At 37.4% G+C, this 21,908-nt stretch overlaps 1 protein-coding gene and 1 pseudogene across 3 annotated transcripts in view; both read left to right on the top strand.

Annotated features, from left to right (window-relative positions):
• PRKDC (protein kinase, DNA-activated, catalytic subunit) overlaps positions 1-21,908 on the top strand; it is a 282,120-nt gene that overhangs the window by 508 nt on the left and 259,704 nt on the right. For all 3 annotated transcript variants that reach the window (XM_077166734.1, XM_077166733.1, XM_077166735.1), the window contains exons 2-11: positions 1,620-1,696; positions 1,795-1,887; positions 3,181-3,255; positions 3,972-4,080; positions 4,510-4,622; positions 4,723-4,822; positions 14,318-14,373; positions 14,456-14,486; positions 14,784-14,941; positions 17,365-17,511. In XM_077166734.1, the coding sequence (XP_077022849.1) occupies positions 1,620-1,696; positions 1,795-1,887; positions 3,181-3,255; positions 3,972-4,080; positions 4,510-4,622; positions 4,723-4,822; positions 14,318-14,373; positions 14,456-14,486; positions 14,784-14,941; positions 17,365-17,511 (959 nt within the window). The remainder of the gene's footprint in view (positions 1-1,619; positions 1,697-1,794; positions 1,888-3,180; positions 3,256-3,971; positions 4,081-4,509; positions 4,623-4,722; positions 4,823-14,317; positions 14,374-14,455; positions 14,487-14,783; positions 14,942-17,364; positions 17,512-21,908) is intronic.
• Positions 17,523-21,309, top strand: LOC143688609 (UDP-N-acetylglucosamine transporter-like; annotated as a pseudogene).

Genomic DNA, 21,908 nt, shown 5'->3' with positions numbered 1-21,908 from the left:
CGGGGGTAGAATGCGGGGTTCCCGGTGCACCCAGGCTGCTGAGGGAGGGTCTGGAGACAGTACCTGCACCGAGGCCGCACCTGAGGGAGGGTCCAGGTTTAGGGGCTTCTGGTTTGTGCAGGAACGTTACAGTAGAGCGTTTCTTCCGCCCTAGGTATATTTAAGAGTATTTTGAAGTCCATCAGTTTAATTTTGGGGAGGGGATCAAGAGAATTTCTGTGGTTCTGAATAAAAATGGATTTGCCATACTACTTAAAATAAGCGTTAAAGGAGAGTCGTTTTGAAAGTAAAGTTAATGAAAATGTCCCTATTTTGACAATCACTGCTATCCGCAGAGGGAGTAGAGAACAAAATGAAACTATTTTGTTTCCTCTTAATCTCACCTAAATACACGAAAACCTTTTCCAAACCCCTATAATTGCTGTTTCTACTTTTTAAAAACAATTGTGGCAATATGACTGAAAAGTCACACTTTTCTTTTAAATTTTAGCAATGCCTGGATGAGGTTTTTTTTTCCTTCTTAGTGAAAGTGCCTCTTTGAAGCACTTTCTCATTTTGATATATCATTATGTTAAAATTTCTCCTATATTCCTTTCTTAAAACATAAGTATGGCAGGCGTTTTCTCGTCTCTGGCAGTGTCCTCTTAACCATGACCTGGATAAAATTTTCTTTCTAAGACGTCAGTGTTGAATATGGTGGAGAAATAATCTATGTACCCTAAACAAGATATTCTGCAGTGCTTATAATGAGAAGCATCAAATTAAAAAACTAATAACATAAATTGCTTTCTAGTCTCAGAATTTCTAAGGTGGAATTCTTTTTTGTTCTTTTATTAGCTTGTCTCTAAGCTTGATTATTCTCAGTATACATCAATGTCCTTTCACTTGACAGATTATAGGGAGTATATTAGTTTCCTATTGATGCTATAACAAAGTAATACAAATGTAGTGGTTTGAAACAACACAGGCTATTTTAATAGTTCTGTAGATCAGGTGTCCTGTATAAGTCCCATCAGGCCAAAATCAGGTGTTGGCAGGCTGCGTTCATTTTTGGAATCTCTGGGAAAGAATCTCTTTCCTTGATCATGCAGGTTGTTACCAGAATTCAGCTCCCTGTGGTTGGAAGACTGAGGTCCCAGGTTCCTTGCTGGCATTCCTAGTGTCTAGAGGCCACCAGCATTCCTTGGATAGTGGCCTCATTCTTCTATCTTTGCATCTTACTGACCCACTCTTCTCCCTTCCTCACGCACTTTTAAGGGTCTATGTGATTACATTGGATCCACCTCAAAATCCAGGGTACTCTGCCTACTTTAGGATCAGGTGATTAGCCACCTTAATTCCCTTTTGCTCTGTAATATCAATATGTACACAGGCATCTAACATCAGGGATTAGGATGTGGTCATTTTTGGAGCGGCCGTTCTGCTTACCACATCCCTGCGGAATGTTGTCTAGAATTTCCTGCTTTCCTTGTCTTAATACAGCAGCCTTAAGTTAGTGTTTTATTACTCATAAAGCCCAATTGAGAATTATGCAGCCCTTCTAGGGTGGGTTTATTGTTTATGGAATGATTCTTGGTCATTCTGATAACTTCTTATCTGTTTTTTTTTTTTTTGTCCAGCATTACAGACTTCTTTAGTTTTTTCCAAAGATTTTGGATTGCTTGTATTTGTTCGGAAATCACTTAGCATTGAAGAAGTAAGTTGAAATTTTACATTTTGCTTTCCCTGTAGATGTTAGAGTGACTTTTATCATTACCTGTATTTACTATAATATGTATATTTCTTTCATTGTAGTTTCGTGATTGTAGAGAAGAAGTCCTAAAATTTTTATGTATTTTCTTAGAAAAACTTGGCCAAAAGATCACACCTTATTCCCTTGAAATTAAGGTAAGGAGGGAAAAAAACATATATAAACATCCATTTTAACTTGTGGTGTGAGGAACTTTAATTTTTATTTTACTTATGCTTTTCTCTGGGAAGTTTGCTTGGTTCGGCTTTTTTTGTATTAGAAATGAAATGGGTTATTTAAAAAATTTTTTTTTAAAGATTTAACTGACTAAGGCTCTTGTTAGATAAACTACTTTGATAACTTTTTTTACATGGGAATGACAGTTTTAAAGAATCTCCCTGCTGAGAAAGATCCCTGTTTCCTATAGTCTGTGTTCTCTTTGATGACAGTCTTAAACTTGAACTTGCTCATGCCACCCGTTTTCTCCATCCTGCTCTTCACCTGCGTTCCCCAGCAAACAAACCCAGCTTCCTTGTAATTTACTATGGAACCAGTACTCAAAAACCAACTTGTTTTACTCAGATTTATTTAGCTTTCAGCAGTGCCACATCTTAAAGTAGGTTACTTTTCTTGATCCTAAATTCACGTCTAGTTCTTGAGTGTGTTAAAAGTTAACAAAGAAGTAAATATTTTATTCTGAAGTGATTTATAAGAAAATATTTTGTAGATTATAACTAGCGATAGTATATACAATATTATTTTTTGTTATCAGTCTTTTAAAACAGGTTTTGATTTTATTCTTTTTTGACTTTGTCTTCTTAATTAGGATCTTAATATTTTAAAAAGTTGTCTTAATAGTTGCAATTACTAATATTTATAGAGTGCTTCACAGTTTTCAAAATTCTTTAATATATGGTTTGTCGTATTTAATCTTTACCCAAACTCTTTGGAGATAGGTATTATTAACCTCTCTATCTTACAAATGAGGCTTAGAAGTTAAGAAACTTTCTGCAGCCTTGGAATCATGTCATCTCTGTCCGAGGAGCCTTCTTGTCTGTTTCCTTGAAGAGCCCCATCCAGTCTTCTTTGTATTGTTTTAGTCATCTTTTTTGTAGTTCACTTCTTTCTTTTTTGATATATGGCAACAAGTGCTATGGGAAGCATGTAAGGGAGAGTACTTAGTTCTAAAAATCCTGGTGATGTATACTTTGAGTTTATGTTTTTTGTTGTAGTTGTTGATACTGTTACCACAGCATATTTTACCTCAATGTTTTCAGTAGTTCTTAACCTGTACATTTGTGTGTTCAAATGTTATACTTATAACAGCCAAAATGATATATTTTATTATGTCATATGTTGGTACCACTTTTCCTAGGGATTTAATTTTAGCTTTTGTTAAGTCTTGGTTCTTATATCGTATTGATTTTGGTATGCCTCTTTTTAAAACCTAGAATACTTGTACCAGTGTTTATACAAAAGATAAAGCAGCCAAATGTAAAATTCCAGCTCTAGACCTTCTTATTAAGGTAATTTAAAATTTCTAAGTCCATGCATTTTATATTAAATTTATAACTTCAACAGAAAATCAGATTTTTGGATTCTTTTTAGTTGAGAGATTAGAGGATAGAACTGATATGGATAAGATGTACATTTATTAATTATCACCCAATTGAGCTGTACCCCAGTATTTTGTTCTCAGATCCTTCTCTATTGCAAATGAAGAATTTTGGGTTGTAAGGGGAGTAAAAGGGAAAAAAAATCACTAAGGAATTTACTGCTCTTCTATTTATTATCCTTACTCCTTTTTGTGAAATCTAATGATACAAGAATTGCCAAAAAAAAAACAAACCCCACATCATTGTCTCTCTGAGGTTTTTCCTAAACCTCTAGCAATTGGGATGGGCCTCTTAGTAGTATTAAAATGGTCCTTGGGGCTCACTCTTACCTGGGTCTCTCAGATGCATCTCATGTTTTGCAACTGTCCATTTTTTAGAGTTCCTTTGGTATCGAATACCTCTGAGGGAATGGATTCTATTCATTTTTATAGTGTTTGGACCCTGGACCTTTCTCCTTTGTAACTTCCACCAGCTACCTCAGCCCCTGCCTCCCAGTTATTCTGGTAGATAAAAGTCCTTAGGGAGAGTTCCCAGGATGCATGTGAGCCACTGCTGTGCACAGATGTACCAAGAGAGGTAGAGGCCTTTATTTACACTTTAAAAACCACTAATTTGTATTCTTTTAGTTACTTCAGACTTTGAGAAGTTCTAGACTTATGAATGAATTCAAAGTTGGAGACTTATTTAGCAAATTCTATGGAGAACTAGCTTTGAAAACAAAAATACCAGATACAGGTGAGATACATTTAAATATTATTCTAAAATATTTTAACAAATTAATGTAAAAATTATTACTGTAAAACTTAATTTTCTTCCACCGAGGTATTTCTGTGTTTTACGTATGAATTCTTTTTGCTGGAAACAAAGCAAAATGGAAACAAAAACAATGTGTGATGACTTCCATTTATAAAAAGTTTACTCTTTACAAAATGATTCCTTTAAATAGAAAACTCACAATATATTTCTAATATAATTTATAAATAATAGATTTGCATAAAACTCATCAAGAAAAATTCCAAAGGAACAATTAGATATTTTGTGTTTTACTTGTGAAGTTACTTTTGAATTAAATATCTTCTCATTTTCTCATTCATATGTTTTTATTAGTTTTAACTTATTTAAATGTAATATGAGGCCTTCATTTGTCTAAAATTTATTTTGCAGTTTTAGAAAAAATATATGAGCTCCTAGGAGTACTAGGTGAAGTTCATCCTTTTGAGATGATAAATAATTCAGAAAAACTCTTCCGGGCTCTTTTGGGTGAACTTAAGATCCAGGTATGATGTTGACAAACTATAAATTTTAGGATACTCTGCTTCTATAGACTTGATTGTAATTTTCTCTTGTTCTGTTTTCTTCTTAAAACTTTCCTTTTAGATGACGTCAACAGTAAGAGAGCCCAAACTACCTGTTGTGGCAGGATGTTTGAGGGGATTATCTTCGCTTATGTGTAACTTTACCAAATCTGTGGATGAAGGTATTGCTTTGTGTTGTTTGTTTTTCTTTGTCTGTTCAGAAAACATAAGTCTGAGAAAGATTGCTTATTTATTTACTTATTTTAAACTTTTAAGCTATTCTCTGTATTCACATGCAGAGAGATCCTGTATGCCTTTCACCTAGTTTCCCTGCAGTGATGACATCTTTCATAACTGTAGTACTGAGCACAGCCAGGATATCGAACCAACATTGATCCAGTCCAACAATGTTATTCAGGCTTCACCTGTTCATTTTATCAGTTTTTCCTTTAATGGGTTCTGGTTTTGGTATCACATCTACAAACTCTTCATCTGCCTTAGAGCCCAAAGATTTTCTCCTGCATTTTTTCTAAATGTATTACAGTTTTAGGCATTACATGTAAGTCCATGATCCATTTTCAGTGAATTTTTATTTAAATTGTGTTTAAGTTGGGATTCATTTTTGTGCTTATGGACGTCCATTTGCTCCAACAGTATTTGTTAAAAAGGCTATCCTTCCTCCATGGAATTGCTTTTGCATAAAAATTAGTTGGGCATATTTGTGTGTGTCTATTTCTGGGTCCTCAATTCTGTTCCATTGATGCATATGTTTGTCTCTTGGCTAACACTGCACTGTCTTTATTCCTATAGCTATATAGTAAGTGTTAATGTTGGTTAGAATGGTTCCTCTCATTTTGTTCTTTTTCAAAATTATTTTAGTATTATAGTCCTATGACTTTCTGTATAAATTTTGGAATGTTTGTTTATATCTACAAAAAAGCCTGCTGGAATTTTTTTTTCTTTAAACTTTTTATTTTGAAATAATTTCAAACTTGTAAGATAGTTGCAAAAATAATACAAACTTCATACACAGAATTCCAGTATACCCCCATTCTCCAAATACCCAGATCCACAAATTTCAACATTTTGTCACATTAACCTTATTATTCTCTCCATCCATCTAACTATCAATCCATCATCCATCTATCTGCCCCTCTATCTATTTTCTGAACTTTTGAGACTAGGTTCCAGCATCATACTCCTAGAACACATAATACTTCCTAGGAACACAGTTATTCACTTACGTAACTGATCTAGTTGTTAACTGCCAGAATGCAATATGCCAGAAACAGAATGGCTTTTAAAAAGGGGGAATTTATTAAATTGCATGTTATGAGGCTGTAAAAATGACCATATTAAAGCAAGTCTAAAGAAATGTCTAATCTAAGGCATCCAGGGAAGGATACCTTGGTTCAAGAAGGCTAATGACATTTAGAATTCTCTGTCAACTTGAAAGGCACATGGCAGACATGGCTGCATGTGCTAGCTTTTGCTCCTGGCTTCTCATTTTATGACGCTCTCCCGGGGGCATTTTCCTTCTGCATCTCCAAAGGTCTCTGGCTATGTGGTTTCTATGATTCATTTGGCTCTCTCATCAGTCTCAAGCTTTCTTCAAAATGCTTCCTCTTTTAAAGGATTCTAGTAAGCTAATCAAGATCCACCTGGAATGGGTGGAGTCATATCTCCTTCCTTTCAGAAGTTCATACCTACTTGGGTATGAACTACATACCTACTTTGGGTGAGATGTGACTCACCCAAATCTCCTTGGAGATAACCTAATCAATTTTCCAACCTGTTATTGAATAGGGATTAAGAGAAACAATTGCTCCCACAAGATTGATTAGGATTAAAACATGTCTTTTCTAGGGTGCATAAATCCTTTCAAACCAGCACAGTAACCATCTTAAGTGCTGTTAAGGTCAAGAAATTTAAAGCTTGATATAAAGTTTGCATTCTATAGTCCAATTTTTCATGTGTTCTAATATTGTCCTTTTGAGCCTTTCCCCTGCATTCTTAGAACACATTCAGGATCACATATTATATTTAATTGTCATGGTCTCTTTAGTTGTTCTTTATTTTTTAAAAATATTGTTGTGATTGTGGAAACTTGTACAGCATAAACCTTCCCATTCCCAGTTCTTCCTATGCATACCATTCAGTTGGATGAATCACACAGTATTGTGGTACTATTACCGCCATCCATCCGTTACTAGAACTTTCTCTTTATCTCAGATAGAAAATCTACACCCATTATGTATTAACTCCCTGTTGAGAACGGGGGGGGGGGGGGGGTAAACTGTCCTCTCTACTTTCTGTCTCTGAGTTTGCATATTCTCTGATACTGTCTTTGTGGTTACCATGGAGCTTAAATTTACCATCCTAAATCTATAGCAGTCTTGTTTGCTTTGATACCAGTGTTACTTCAGTAACATACGTAAACTATTTTCCTGTACCCCTCTCTTACCCTACCTTTATGTAGTCCCTGTCTTGTATTACATATTTATATGCGGCTCAAACCATTGATTTATCATTACATTTAGTGCATTTGCCATTAAGATCATGTAGGAAGAAAGAGTAGAGGTACAAACCAAAAGTACAGTAGTACTGGTGTTTTTATTTACCTTTGTCTTTATCAGAGATCTTTATTTCTTCATGTGACTTTGACTAATTTTCTAGTGTCCTGGTTGAAGCAGCAGAACTCCCTTTAACATTTCTAATAGGGCTGGTCTAGTGTTGATGGACTCCCTCAGTTTTTGTTTTTCTGGGAATGTCTTAATTTCTTCCTCATTTTTTTCCCCCTCATTTTTGAAAGACAGTTTTGCCGGATACACAATTCTTGGTTGGCAGTTTTTGGCTTTCAGCACTTTAATTATGTCATCCCATGGTTATCTTGCTTCCATGGTGTCCAGTTTGTAAGCTACCAGAATGCGATATACCAGAAATGGAATGGCTTTTTAAAAGGGGAATTTATTAAGTTGCAAGTTTACAGTTTTAATTCTGTGAAAATTTCCAAATTATGGCAAGGCTATAAGAAATGTCCAATCTAAGGCATCCAGAGAAAGATACCTTGGTTCAAGAAGGCCAATGATGTTCGGGTTTTCTCTCTCAACTGAAAGGCACATGGCAATGTCTGCTAGCTTTCTCTCCAGTCCTTCGGTGGATTTCCCGGGGCTCTGTCCATTCTGTTGGCTCTGTCAGTTCTGGTGGCTCTGTTGGTTTTAAAGCTTTTTCCAAAACAATTCCCTCTTAAAGGGCTCCAGTAAGCAACCCCATCTTGACTGAATGTAGATACATCCCCATGGAAGCTATCTGTTGTAGTTTGCTAGCTGCCAGAATACAATATACCAGAAACGGAACGGCTTTTAAAATGGGGATTTTATTAAATTGCAAGTTATAGTTCTGAGGCTGTGCAAGTCTATAAAAATGTCCAAATTAAGGGACCAACAAAAGGTTCACTCAAGAAAGGCCAGTGAAGTTCAGGCTTTCTCAATTTGAAAGGCACATGGTGAACATGGTGACATCTGCTGGCTTTCTCTGCAGGCTTCTAGTTTCATGAAGCTCTAGCAGGGGTGTTTTCTTTCTTCATTTCCAAAGGTCTTTGGTTGTGTTGGCTCTCATGGTCCCTTGTGTCTCATGGCTCTTTTGCTCTCCAAAACACTTCCTCTTAAAGGATTCCAGTAAGCTAATTAAGACCCACCTGGAATGGGTGGTGTCACATCTCCATCTATTCAAAAAGTTAATACCTACAATTGGGTGCATCACACCTCTGAAGATAATCAAATCAAACATCCAAACTACAGTGTTATATAGGGATTAAAAGAAATGGCTGCCTCCAGGAGATGGATCAGGATTAAAGCATGGCTTTTCTAGGGCACATAATTCTTTGAAACAGGCGTACCATCTAATCAAAAGTTACTACCCACAACTGGGTGGGTCATATCTCCATGGAAACAATAAGATTCTACCCAGCAACAATGAATGAGGATTAAAGGACATGGCTTTTCTGGGGTACGTAATAGTTTCAAACTGGCACACTTGGTTTCTGATGAGAAATTGGCATTTAATCTTGCTGATGCTCCCTTATATGTGACTTGTTGCTTCCCTTTTATGGCTTTCAGAACTCTCTTTAGCAATGGCATTGAATAGTTTGATTGTACTGTGTCGTATTCTAGGCCTATTTGAGAGTACCCTGTTTGGAGTTGGTTGAGCATCTTGGATGTGCATATCCATGACTTTCATTAACTTTAGGAAGTTGTCAGCCATTATTTCTTCAAAAATTCTTTCTGCCCCTTCCTCTCTTTCTTCTTCTGGAACTCCTACAATGCACATGTTAGTATGCTGCATTGTGTCCCACAGTTTCCTCAGTCTCTGTGCACTTTTCTTCTTTCTTGTTTCTGCTCCTTGACTGGATGATTCCAATTCTCTTATCTTCAAGTTATGATTCTTTCTTCTGCCAGCTCCAATTAGCTCTTGAACTCCCCTGGGGAATTTTTAATTTGTGTTACTGTGGTCTTCAACTCTGTTTGGTTCCTTTTCCTTTTGATAATTTCTGTCTCCTTATTGTTACCCTCTTTGTATTCATTTGTTGTTTTCCTAATGTCCCTTAGTTCTTTATCTCTGTTTTCCTTTAGCTCTTTGGGCATATTTTAAGGAAGTCTCTTGTATATGCCAAGTCTGGTCTTTCTTGGTGACTGTTTCTAATGCTATGGTTTTCTGCTTGCCTGGGCTGTTGTTTTCTGTTTCTTTGTGTGGTTTGTAAACTTTTATTGAAACCTCAACATTTTGGTATTTTAGTATGTTATCTCTGGAATTTAGACTAAGTCATTTGTTTCTTAACTTTGTGTCCAGCTAGTGTTAGGACAGAGATTTCCTTGACTGTAAGGAACTAACGGAAAAAAAAAAGAGGGGGGGTATACAAAATATAATAAAGTGGTTTTCCCAGTCTTTGTGGATTGGATTATGTAAGACCTGTCCTTTGGGGCCCTACAATGAGTTTGGATATGAGATCTAGGCTATAGCTTTAGGCAAAAGCACAGGATCTTTCCCAGTCCTTTCTGCACATATACCTTATGGTATTTTCTTGGAAATGTTATGTTTTCTTATGGAAAATGGTCTGGACTCTGTACTGTGTGTACCAAAACCACTACAGTCTGCCCACTGAACCCCCAAATGGTGTGTTTTTCTCATTTGCAAAATATATTCATTCTGTCACCATATCTCAAAAGTTTTAAGCCATTTTAGAACACTGATAAGACAAAGCCTTATCAAAATCAGTTTTGGCCATGATTCATTCTGGGGTAAAATTACTCTGACTGATGGATGTGTGAGACCTAGAAAACAAATTATCTACTTCCAGTATACAGTGGTAGGAAAAGCACAGACTAAATATCCCCATTCCAAAACAGAGAAATTGGAAAGAGAACAGGGGTATTGTTCCCAAAGAAGCCCAACAGGGCAAACTCCATTGATCTCAATGTTTGAGAGCCATCTGTGGCTTCATGCTTTGTTCTCTGGGCCTGCTGGAGCAGCAGCCCTACCTGTTCCAAGCACTTTTGTGTAGGGGCCATACTCTCTGAACAAGCCCCTTCCTTTCCCAGCATCAGGATGGCTTCTAGGCTCTCCATGAATACCAGGGCATAGAAGCCATCCCCCTCTCCCCGAGCATTGAGATGGCATCAGAATCTCTGCAAATGTTGGGGCACAGGGCCCACCACTTCTGAGCATTAGGGTGGCAGCATTCTTCCTGAACTATGGAAGCACAGAACCCTTCCAAGCACAGGAGCATATGGCCTGTCCCTTCCATGTTCAGGGGTGGCTTCCCCCTTACACACACATTGGTGGGCCAACTTTCTTGGCCTAAATAGATCTCTTTGGTCCACACCTCAGCTTCCATTGTTCTACCCTTGAAGTCATTTTCCTTCAGTTTGTCCCTTTTCTGGCCTTGCTGTGTTTATCCAAATTTTATGAAAAAATTTGCATGCAGTTCCAGGGGGTGGACATCAGAAAACAGAAATGTCCCTAGATCCTTCCTGGATAGTTGTATTTTTGGCCTTTTTCCCTGTGGCCTTCTCTATAAGGTTCCAGTAATAGAACTCAGACCCCTCCTGATTCTGTCATAACACCTTAACTAAAAATAATCTCATCGAAAGGTCTTATTACAATGGGGTCTGTGCTGATTTGAAAGGATGTATGTACCCTAGAGAAGCCATATTTTAATCTAAATTCCATTTCATAAAGGCAGAATAATCCCTATTCAGTACTGTATGTTTGAAACTGTAATCAGATCATCTCCCTGGAGATGTGATTTAATCATGAGTGGTTGTTAAGCTGGATTGGGTGATGACATATCTCCACCCATTTGGGTGAATCTTGATAAGTTTCTCGAGTCCTATAAAAGAGGAAATATTTTGGAGAATGAAAGAGATTCGGAGAGAGCAGAGAACGCTGCAGCACCACGAGACAGGGAGTCCATGAGCCAGCGACCTTTGGAGATGAAGAAGGAAAATGCCTCCCAGGGAGCTTCATGAAACCAGAAGCCAGGAGAGAAAGCTAGCAGATGACGCCGTGCTCACCATGTGCCCTTCCAGATGAGATAGGCACCCTGACCATGTTCACCATGTGCCTTTCCAGATGAGAGAGAAGCTCTGACTGTGTTCACCATGTGCCTTCTCACTTGAGAGAGAAACCCTAAACTTCATTGGCCTTCTTGAACCAATATGTCTTTCCCTGGATGCCTTAGATTGGATATTTCTGTAGACTTGTTTTAATTGAGAAATTTTCGCAGCCTTGGAACTGTAAACTAGCAACTGATTAAATTCCCCTTTTTAAAAGCCATTCTGTTTCTGATATATTGCATTCCAGCAGCTAGCAAACTAGAACAGGTCACATCCACAGGAATGGATTAAGATTAAGAACATATTTTTCCAGGGTATGTAACTAAGCCACCATAGGAGTAATCCTGGATTATCTGAATGGGCCCATTGTAATCAAAGGGAATCTTTATAAGTGGCAAAGGGAAGTTGAAGAATCAGCATCAGAGTAATGCAATGTTTCAAAGCCAGCGCTGGCTGCCTTTCTAGACAGACAAGGGGTCCATAAAACAAGGAGTGTAGGTAGAAACTGGAATGGTCCCTTTGAACCTCCAGAAAGCAATGCAGCCCTGCTGACACCTTGATTTTAGTTTAGTAAGACCATTTCAGACTTCTGACCTCTAAAACTATAAAATAGTAAATATGTTTTTTTAAGCTACTAATTTTGTGATAATTTCTTACAGCAGCACTAGGCAGCTTACACAGCTAGTAAGTGGTACATCTGTGATTTAAGCCTTGGTCTGACTTTAAAATTTATGCCTTTTCTGTCAAGCCATGATTTTGTGACTTCAAGCACTAAAAATTAATTAATACCTTCATTCAAACAGTAAATATTTCCTGGGTGCCTGTTATCTAAAAAGTGATGAATTAGGTACTGGATTCAATGACTAGAACAACCACATTCCTACTATCATGAGCTTATAATCTAGAGGAGGAGACAGCCAACAAATAAACAAGTGGGTACAGTACAGTTGTACATTGATGGGAACAGGTTGGACACAGTGATCGGGACTGAGTAGGGAGAGATGGATGACCCACAGTCAGTTGGCTCTTTCAGAAGAGGTAACCTAGAAGCTAAGGCTTGAAGGATTGGAAGGGGCTGGCTGGAGAGCATTCTGGGTAGAGGGACCAGCAAATGCCCAGGCCTCAGGCCAGGAAAGCACAAATTGATCAGAGATGTATGTTCAGGGAAAGCATTGTGTCTGGAGCTTGACGGGCATAAAGAGAGGACAGTGAGATGAGATTGGGAAGGTAGTTAGGGTCAGTTTAGGGCTTATAAATTAGGATCTCATTTCTACTAGAATGGGATGGCATGGATTTTAAAGAAGGGTTTGACCTGGACCAGTTGATATTTTAAAAAGGTCATCTGACTACTTTGAATTTGAGATAGATTTGAGTGGTAAGGTGTGGGGAGTGAGTTAGTCAAGTCTGTGTGGTCAGTTATTATGCCTGACAAGGCAGAAAATCAAGCCTTTTGGACATGTTTAATTTGAGATGCAGAGAAGCATTCAGAGTTACACGTCCAGTTTGTAGTTGCCTATGTAAGACTGGACCTTGCAGGACAAATTAGGACTGAACACATAAATTTGGATATCTACAACAAAGAGATAGACTTTAAAGCGATGCATGTAAACAAAGGAGTGAGTTTGGGAAAAGAGTTTAAGAAGAGACAGGCTTGAGGAGGGCTTGAGGTGCGGCTTGCCTTAGAAAGGAGTCTGAGTGAGGAGCACCAGAGACGGAGTGGGGAGGGTCCGACAGGGTAGTTAGAACACATGGAAAGTGCAGGCTATCTGCAGAATATCTTTTTAGAGGAATCTTACAACAGAGGAGAGCAAAGAAATAGAGTGTAGCTAATTGTAGATGTGGAGAAAAGGAGAATTTAAAAATCTAGATAAAAGAATGATTGAACAAGGAGTGATGTACTGGAGAGAGGGAAATTGTGAGAGAAAGGACAGTGGAAAGGGAAAGCCTTTCAGAAGGCTGAGATTAGTAAGTACCCTTTCCCACGAGAGAAAGTTCAAGCCCTAGTTCATGGGCTGAACCTCCTAGCTCTGTGTTTACCTAGTCCATTCATTCTAGACCGACTGAGGACTGAAAATTACAGGTCTCTTTGTATCTGCATACTTGTGTCACACAGTTACTTTCCATTCAAATGAACTTTCCCCACTAATCCTGTTTCCTGTAGGTCCAGCTCAAATGCTATCGTTTCTGTAAAGCGTTTCTTAAATATTCAGTCAGAAGAAAATCTCGTGTTGAATTCTAACTTTTTTTTTGTATCTATTTTATGGCATCATCCTACAAACATGCTGATGTTTTTCTCTTAAACCCTTTTTTGACCCCATTCTCCCTCCAGCTACTATCAAATAATCGTCTGGGCTCTATATTCTAAATACCTCAGACCTTGTTGTCAAAGCAAACAGTTCTTGAATCTCTGCTATTTGCAGTTCACTATTATGAGGGTGGAGAAGTCAGTGATGAATAAAACATTATTTCTGTATAGTTCCAGTAAATAAACAATATGGCAGAGACAGTTATATAATAAGTATATGTAAATTAATGTAAATTGTAAATATAGTTGTGTGCTTGTTTTGTCTTCCATCTTAGAAAAGTTTACTAAAGTCAAAGATATTTTATTCATATTTGTAATGTCTATAACAATGTGAACACTTATGTTTGAGTAAAAACCTGGGAGTGTTGGGGGGAAAAGTAATGTGTTTAACCTTGTGTGAGTTCTTTCATTTAATCCTCAAACAACCCTAAAAGAAGGTATATGCTGCCCCTCTTTACAGGTAAGAAAACTGAGGCTCTGAATGATAATTTATCAGAACTTATAAATGATGAGTTGTAATTTAGGCCCATGTCTTTTTTTGTCCCAAATTACTCTTCCTACTTTCCCACGGTAATAACTTGCAACGCTCAGAGCTGTTGAGAATGTTAAGTGTTATTCCTGAATTCACAGGAGACTGCTGGAGTTATTCTAGATGAAAAAGTGGTCTTAAATAAAGCTGTTAGTTGAAAAGTTGTTCATAAAGTATTTCAAATGATACTGTTATTTGTAACCAAGGCTTCTTTTTATTACTTCTCCAGATCCTGAGGCTTCAAAGGAGATTTTTGATTTTACATTAAAGGCAATTCGTCCTCAGGTAGGATTAATATTACTCTAATTCTTTTATAGAGAAAACTTGTGGTTGTCAAACACTGATGGTGAATTTTTTTCTAAAATAGATTGATCTGAAGAGATATGCTGTGCCCGCAGGTAAGACTCTGTATTTAATGAGTTATAATTTTTAGATTATTAACTTAACGTCTTTAGTAAACTCTCACTTAAACTGTGAGGGAAAATGATATGATAACATCTATGATGTTTTACATCTAAATGTTTACAAATGAGGGTTGGTGGTACCAGAAGTCTGATCAGAATCTCTATGTTATTATTAAATTGTAATCTCATCAGATCTTCACAGTTTTAGCATTGACCTAGTTTCTTAGTTCTTTGTTTTAGCTTATGTTGTCCTATTATAAATATGGTATATATATATTTTTGCAATTGCAGCTGGTTTACATTTATTTGCCCTGCATGCATCTCAATTTAGCACCTATCTTCTGGACAACTACATTTCTTTATTTGAAGTGCTTTCAAAGTGGTGTAACCATACAAATGCAGAACTGAAAAAAGCTGGAAATTCAGCCCTGGACTCCTTTCTGAAACAGGTACTACCAATTCAGCTTCCATTAAAAATGCTCTTTCTGTAACAAATCTGAATTTCAAAAAATCTTGTGCATATACATTCATATAAGAATGTATTTGTTATTGGTCAGCTGTATTGGCAGCCCCAGGATGGAAAGAAAGCTAATATGATACAGCTCTGATAGAGACTCTCAGAACTGAGATTGAGGTGGAAGGAACTGCTGGGAGTTAGCAGCCCCTGAGAGCCAGATGCCTGAGGTCCGAGAATTAGAGAGGCAGCCAGGTGGGGGCAGAAAACCATATCTCAGCATTGGTGAGGGCTGGCTGTCATATTAAAGATACTTGTTTTTCAAAATACTTTCAGAATAGGGAGAGCCCATGTACCCCTGTGTATTTTCCATCTTCATAAGATAGCCTGCAGGTACGGAAACATGTCTCATTTTGCTAAGAAGTACTGTGCTTGTGAGCACTGTTCTGAACATCCAGAGGTATCTGAAAATATTTGCCTCAGGCTGACTAGCATGGGTGTTAGGCTACCCAGTTTGGCTACCCTGATGATAAATACCAAAGATTCACAATAAAAATAAATTGTGTTTGAAGCAGTGTTACAGACGGATCCCTAGAAACCTACGTGAACCAAAGTGCATACAACACTGGCCTGAGAGTAAGGCCGTGATGTGCAAGGGGACGGATGGAGAGCAAACACGTTTTTCTGAATATGGCCCAACTCCGTATCCAGACAGAAGTGTGAAATAGGTGCACTTTGTTTTGGTACCTTCCCTTTCCTGTTATGTCCCTTTCAACTTCTTGGTATACCCTGCTTTTCTAAACCTTCCCATCAAGGTTTGGGCAATTTGTTCTTGGCCCTCCTGTTAAAAAAACTCCTTTTCAGCTTAATTTGGCTGATCTTAGCAGCTAAGGAAGATAAAGGTCTGAGGAATATTGTTTTATTTTTTTGCTAATTGGCACAAATGTGTTTGGATATTAATAAACATTTGCTCAAATGTATCTTTTAACAGGTAGAATTTCAGGCTTTGTTACTGAGATGAATAAAAATGTCCAGGACTTGTGTAGGGAAATGAGGATTTGTGCTGAGGGGTCACTCCTGGTAGCCAGACCTTGGCCTTACTCCCTAAGTATGCCTGTCTTTCTTAGCTTCTTTTGTCTTATCCTCTGAAAATCAGAGTATTCAGATTTACTTCTCCATGATAAAGTAGCAGTGGCGGTTGGGGGCAATGTGGGGGTGGGGGATGGGGGTGGGTGGTGGGGAGGGACCGTGCTGTGGAATGTGTAGTTGTGACCTCTATTTTGTGTTGACCTAACAGAATGCACTGGCACACTGCTGAGCTCACTGACCTCTGTCTGCACAGATTTGTGTTATCCCCCAGTGGAGGTGGTCGATAAAGACTGCTCCCTGCATTATCAAGAGAGCCTTCATTTAAAACTTGTTTTTCTGTGCCGACTTCTTCCCACATTCTCCTGGACTTTTCAGCCCCTTTCCTAAGAAACATGCATCAACTTTTTGTTTTTATTGTGTAACATATATAAAAAGCAAAGAAAGAAAAAAGCAACAATTTTCAAAGTGCTCTTTAAGAAGTAGTTACAGAACAGGTCCCAGAGTGTGTCATGGTCTACCATTCCACCATCACAGATTTTTCCTTCTGGCTGCTCCAGAATACTGGAGGCTAGGAGGAATATATATGTATATATCATCACAATAGACTTTTTTTGTCTGTTTTTTTATGAAAATAACATACATAGCAAAGCAATAAATTTCAAAGCACACTGCAACGATTAGTTGTAGTAAAGATTTTGGAGTTTGGTATTGGTTACAATTGCAGAATTTTAGGTTTTTGTATCTAGCTGCTTTAAGATACTGGAGACAAAAAGAGATATCTATGTAATGATTCAGCAGTCATACTCATTGTTAAACCCTACCTTTTTTGTATAACTCCACCATCACCTTTGCTCTTTCTTCCACTCTTTAGGGGTATTTGGACTATGCCCATTCTAATGTTTTCATGTTGGAAGGGGCTGTCATTAATATGGGATAGGGGGATGGCTGGGCCCTCTGCATTTCAGGACTTACCTGGTCCAGGGACCCATCTGAAGGTTGTAGGTTTCCGGAAAGTTACCCTAGTGCATGGAACCTTTGTAGAATCTTATATGACACCCGAGATGTTCTTTAGGATTGGCTGGAATGGTTTTAGTTGGGGTTATCTACTCTTAATACAGCTCTGTTAAATTCAGCTCTGTTTTTCTTTCTGAAACTGATGAGAACTGAGCAGATTGAAACAGTGATTCTCTATGTGTAAAAGCAATTGTATGTAACTATAGCAACTCAGAAACAATTTTACTTAAACAATTTTAATCTTTTCACATTTTGTATAGATCCTTTTATTTTGCTATTAAATATTTCTAAAATGTAAATATTATGCAATTGCAGGTTTCTTTTATGGTGGCAAAAGATGCAGAAATGCATAAGAGTAAGCTGCAGTACTTTATGGAGCAATTTTATGAAATCATTAGAAACATGGATTCAAACAACAAGGAGTTATCCATTGCTATTCGTGGATATGGACTTTTTGCAGGAGTATGTTTCATTAATTTATTCTGTTTTACCTTTTTGTTTTCACTTCACTGTTTAAAGGAATATACTTTTTACATTTTTAATGGCATCTCACACTTGCGACAATGTTATTATTGTTTATTTAACAATTAAGGGTTTTTTGAGTACGTACTGTGAGTTAGGATTCTTTATATATATCATTATAAGTCCTCATAACTCTTCTTTAAGCTAAGTATTATTCCGTTGTACAGATGAGGAAAGTGAGACTCAGAGAGAGTAGGTAACTTGTCCTGGATACATAGTAATTGGCACAACCAAACATAAATCCAAGTCTAAGACTAGAAACACCACGTTTTTTTTCACTATGTTATGAAATAAAATTGTAGTGGACCTCCCTAGGGTTTTAGAAAGAAATTCATATGACAGAAAGATATATATTTAAGGATCTTGAGAGCGACCTTATTATTTCCCTCCCAGTGGGTGGCTATGACTTTTGCTTTATAAAATAACTTCTTGCCTTTCTTTCTACAAGTTTATCCGTCGGTGCCTACTGTCATGTTTCAGAGATTGAGGGTCCCTTCTTCTAACTGTTTTACTCTGAATTTCATCTACTTATGTTTCCTCGAGGTCTTTGCTTCTAAACAATCCCTTTTCCTTTTTTATCTTCATCTCCATTTGTCTCTATTGGCTTCTTAAATACACAGAGAGCACATGGACTTTTTAGCTTATAGACTATAGTCTAACCAACTTCAACTGATAGGTGAGCAAAAGTGAGAGAACCACTCAGATCTTGAAGGAGGCTCACTAAATTCTGAAGCCTTTGAAAAATCTGAAATTGGGTAATAGCCTGATCAGACATGTGATTTTAAAAGATTGCTCTGGGTGGAAGGTGAGACATGATATTGTAGTAGATTCCATGTCTATGTTCAGTTGTCATTCTCTTTCTCTGGAAGGCTAGCCTCATAGGACAGGGCCTGCATTGCATTTGTCGTTGAGACCTTCCATCTAAGCAATGCCTAGAATAGAGTTGGCAGTCAGTAAATGTTTTGCATATGAATAGGTTTTTGGAGTGTGATTACAGATTATTAAGAAGACATCTTTATAAGATATGCTGTATTTAAAATCTGTATTTCTAATAAAAAAAACTTGTTCAGGGTGGTGAGAGTAGGTAGTGCTGCTGGTCAGTGGTTGCAGGGCACCCGGCAGGCTTGGCAGCCTGGGATGCCCAGCAGAACTAAGTTGTAGCCCCCAGTGCACACAGCTGGCCCAGCTGCTCTCAAGGCAAATGAAGATAAGACAATGTCCACCAACCTAAAATATCTTTGCTTGGAAATTTTGTTCTTTCAGACTATCAGTTTGGTTCTAACAATGCATTATTCTAGGACTTTAAAAGAGTAGGCATCTCGCACTGGGCAGCAGTGGCTCAGTGGCAGAATTCTTACCTGCCATGCTGGAGACCCAGGTTTTATTCTCAGAGCCTGACTACTGCAGTGGTTATTGCTGAAACTTTTGAAGGTAATGGTCTGCATTTTACTACTCTACAAAGACAGTAGTAGAATGTAGTCTAAAAGCACTAAATCGAATACTACGTGATGAAATTCTTAATAAACCTATGGAGACAAACTTGCTATTCCATCAGAGAAAAAAAAGCTTGTTAATATTCTGTTTATAATAACATATATCATACATTAAATTATACTCTTCAGAATAACTTATTTGGCACTGTCAGATCTAGATGCAGCTGCTAATCAGGCCATGTATCAGTTGAAAATTCTTACAAAGGCATTATTTTCTGTGTCTATGTTTAGTAAAAAATTAGGTGTATACCAGTGGCTCTCCCTAGTAATTTTGATGACAGTAGTTGCTTTTGTTCAGTGGCCCTCAGATTCTTAAGAGCTTGATTCTAAGGAACTTTTAGCTGGTTCTCGATTTGTAGAACTCATGACATTTCTTACAACATGTTTTTTTTCAAGTGGCTTTGTTGGGTTTACTTTGAGAAAATTTTAAAAGAAACCAAGCAATCCATGTGGATAAGAAACATTCAGCTTGGTTCCTTTGGAAGTATATTTGGATTAATCGGTGTATACATTTATGATGGAGTTTTGCTATCAAAGAATGGATTTTTTCAGAGATAGAATCACCTGACCTGGATAGTAGTTGTTCTTTGGAAACTTGGAGGGCCTGTAATAGCTGCTGTTATTAAGTATGCAGATAATATTTTAAAAGGATTTGCAGCTTCTTTATCTATAATATTATCAACACTGATATCCTGTTTTTGACTACGCGATTTTGTGCCAATCGGTTTCTTTTTCCTTGGAGCCATTCTTGTAATAACAGCTGCTTTCCTATATGATTATGATCCCAAACCTACAGAAAATCCCACTAAAGCATAGCAGTACGCTATCTTAAACTGATTTTTCAAGAAGGTGTGCTAGAAATCTTCACATTAATCCTGCACAGAGGATTTCAAATAGATTATGTGAAGATGGTATGCTGAATCTGATTAAATATTAATGCAGAGAGATACACACATCTATTTCTCTTATTAAGACCTACTGCTTCAAACCGCTGAAAACAATCCTATTGCTCCTGTGCTACGTAGGAGTCAGTGACTTTTACGGTGGTGGAATTTTGCCCTTAATCTCTTATTTATTTATTTTTCTGTAAATCAGATAAGTATTACTTTAAATAGAATTTGTATATGTGTTAATTTCCATTAAAGTTTTAAAATGTAATTAAAAATATTTTATTTTATTATTATTATTATTTTTTGCACGGGCAGACTCTAAGAATCGAACCCAGGTCTCTGGCATGGCAGGCGAGAACTCTGTCTGCTGAGCTACTGTGGCCCGCCCTAAAATGTAATTTAAAGGCCTAAATGCTCACTTAATGATTTAGAATAAACTTATTGTTGTCTATGATAACTCCATTTGAAGAATTTTGGAGGACTAAGCATATTCTGTACACAAGTAGGACATTTTTAAGGGAAAATTTGGCTCACTGATCTCAAAACTTCCTTAATCTACAACTATTAACAACAACAACAAAAATTGTTAAGAATAGATACACTTTTCCTATGTATCAAATTATTGGACTTTTAAATTGTCATTGTATAGTCATTTAACTGAGTTTTTCTTTTTTTAATGGAGTTTGTTATCACTCATTTTATTTACACTTTCAATATTGTGATACTGTTTAATTACATATAGATGTATGCTTTATATAAAAAAAGATATATAGAAGTTGTTATTTTGTATTGAAAGTCATCTTAAGTATCTCCAGGATATGTAGCATATTTAAAGAAATTATAGAACCAAAGAGAAAGCACCATTATTAAAATCTGGTCCTGTTGCCTTGCTCTACTAGAACCCCACATATTCTGGAGGCTGTTACTGGAATTCACAACTATGAACACATGGGCAAAATTAGGAAGCTTTAAAAATAACTATGATTTAGTTTTTGGGTTTTCAACATTTGTTCTTTTAATCTATTATTTGACAGAAAATTAGAATAGGTATATTACACAAGCATTAAGGAACGATACATTTAAATAAAATGTGGTGCTGCTGCTCCATCATTGAGTTTTTTAAACGATTGTATATACCTGTTTTTCCATGTCTTACTACCAAATATAATTTCCTGTCTAAAAACAAGTTTTAAAAATAGCTTGTTAAGCCCCCTTCAGGGAATGGTGAGAGCGGGGAGAAATTCAACTTCCCCAAGTTGAATTCTTGATATTCTCACAAGCAGTGTGGACAACCAAAGCTATAGGCTGAGCCCCCAGTCTTGGGGTTTGTTCACATGAAACTTAACCCCACAAAGAATAGGTCAAGTCTACTTAAAATTTAGGCCTAAGAGTCACCCCCAAGAGAGCCTCTTTTGTTGCTCAGATGTGGCCTCTCTCTCCAGCCAACATGACGAGCAGTCTCACCACCCTACCCCTCTCTGCATGGGACATGACTCCCAGGGGTGTGGACCTTCCTGGCAACGTGGGACAGAGATCCTGGAATGAGCTGAGACTCAGCATCAAGGGACTGAGAAAACCCCTAGAATGAGCTGAGAATTAACATCAAGGGATTGCGAGAACCTTCTCGACCAAAGGGGGAAGAGTGAAATGAGACTAAGTGTCAATGGCTGAGAAATTCCAAACAGAGTCGAGAGGTTATCCTGGAGGTTATTCTTATGCATTAAGTAGATATCACCTTGTTGTTCAAGATGTAGCGGAGAGACTGGAGGGAACTGCCTGAAAATGTAGAGCTGTGTTCCAGTAGCCATGTTTCTTGATGATGATTGAACAGTGATATAGCTTTCACAGTGAGACTCTGTGAATGTGAAAACCTTGTGTCTGATGCTCCTTTTAGCTACTATATCAACAGAAGAGTAGAACATATGGAATAAAAATAAATAATAGGGGGAACAAA

Source organism: Tamandua tetradactyla, chromosome 6 (genome assembly GCF_023851605.1).
Source record: "Tamandua tetradactyla isolate mTamTet1 chromosome 6, mTamTet1.pri, whole genome shotgun sequence".
In the NCBI taxonomy this organism is placed as follows: Eukaryota; Metazoa; Chordata; class Mammalia; order Pilosa; family Myrmecophagidae; genus Tamandua; species Tamandua tetradactyla.
Note: the sequence above shows the minus strand (reverse complement) of the source record. Positions and strands in the feature narration are given on the sequence as shown.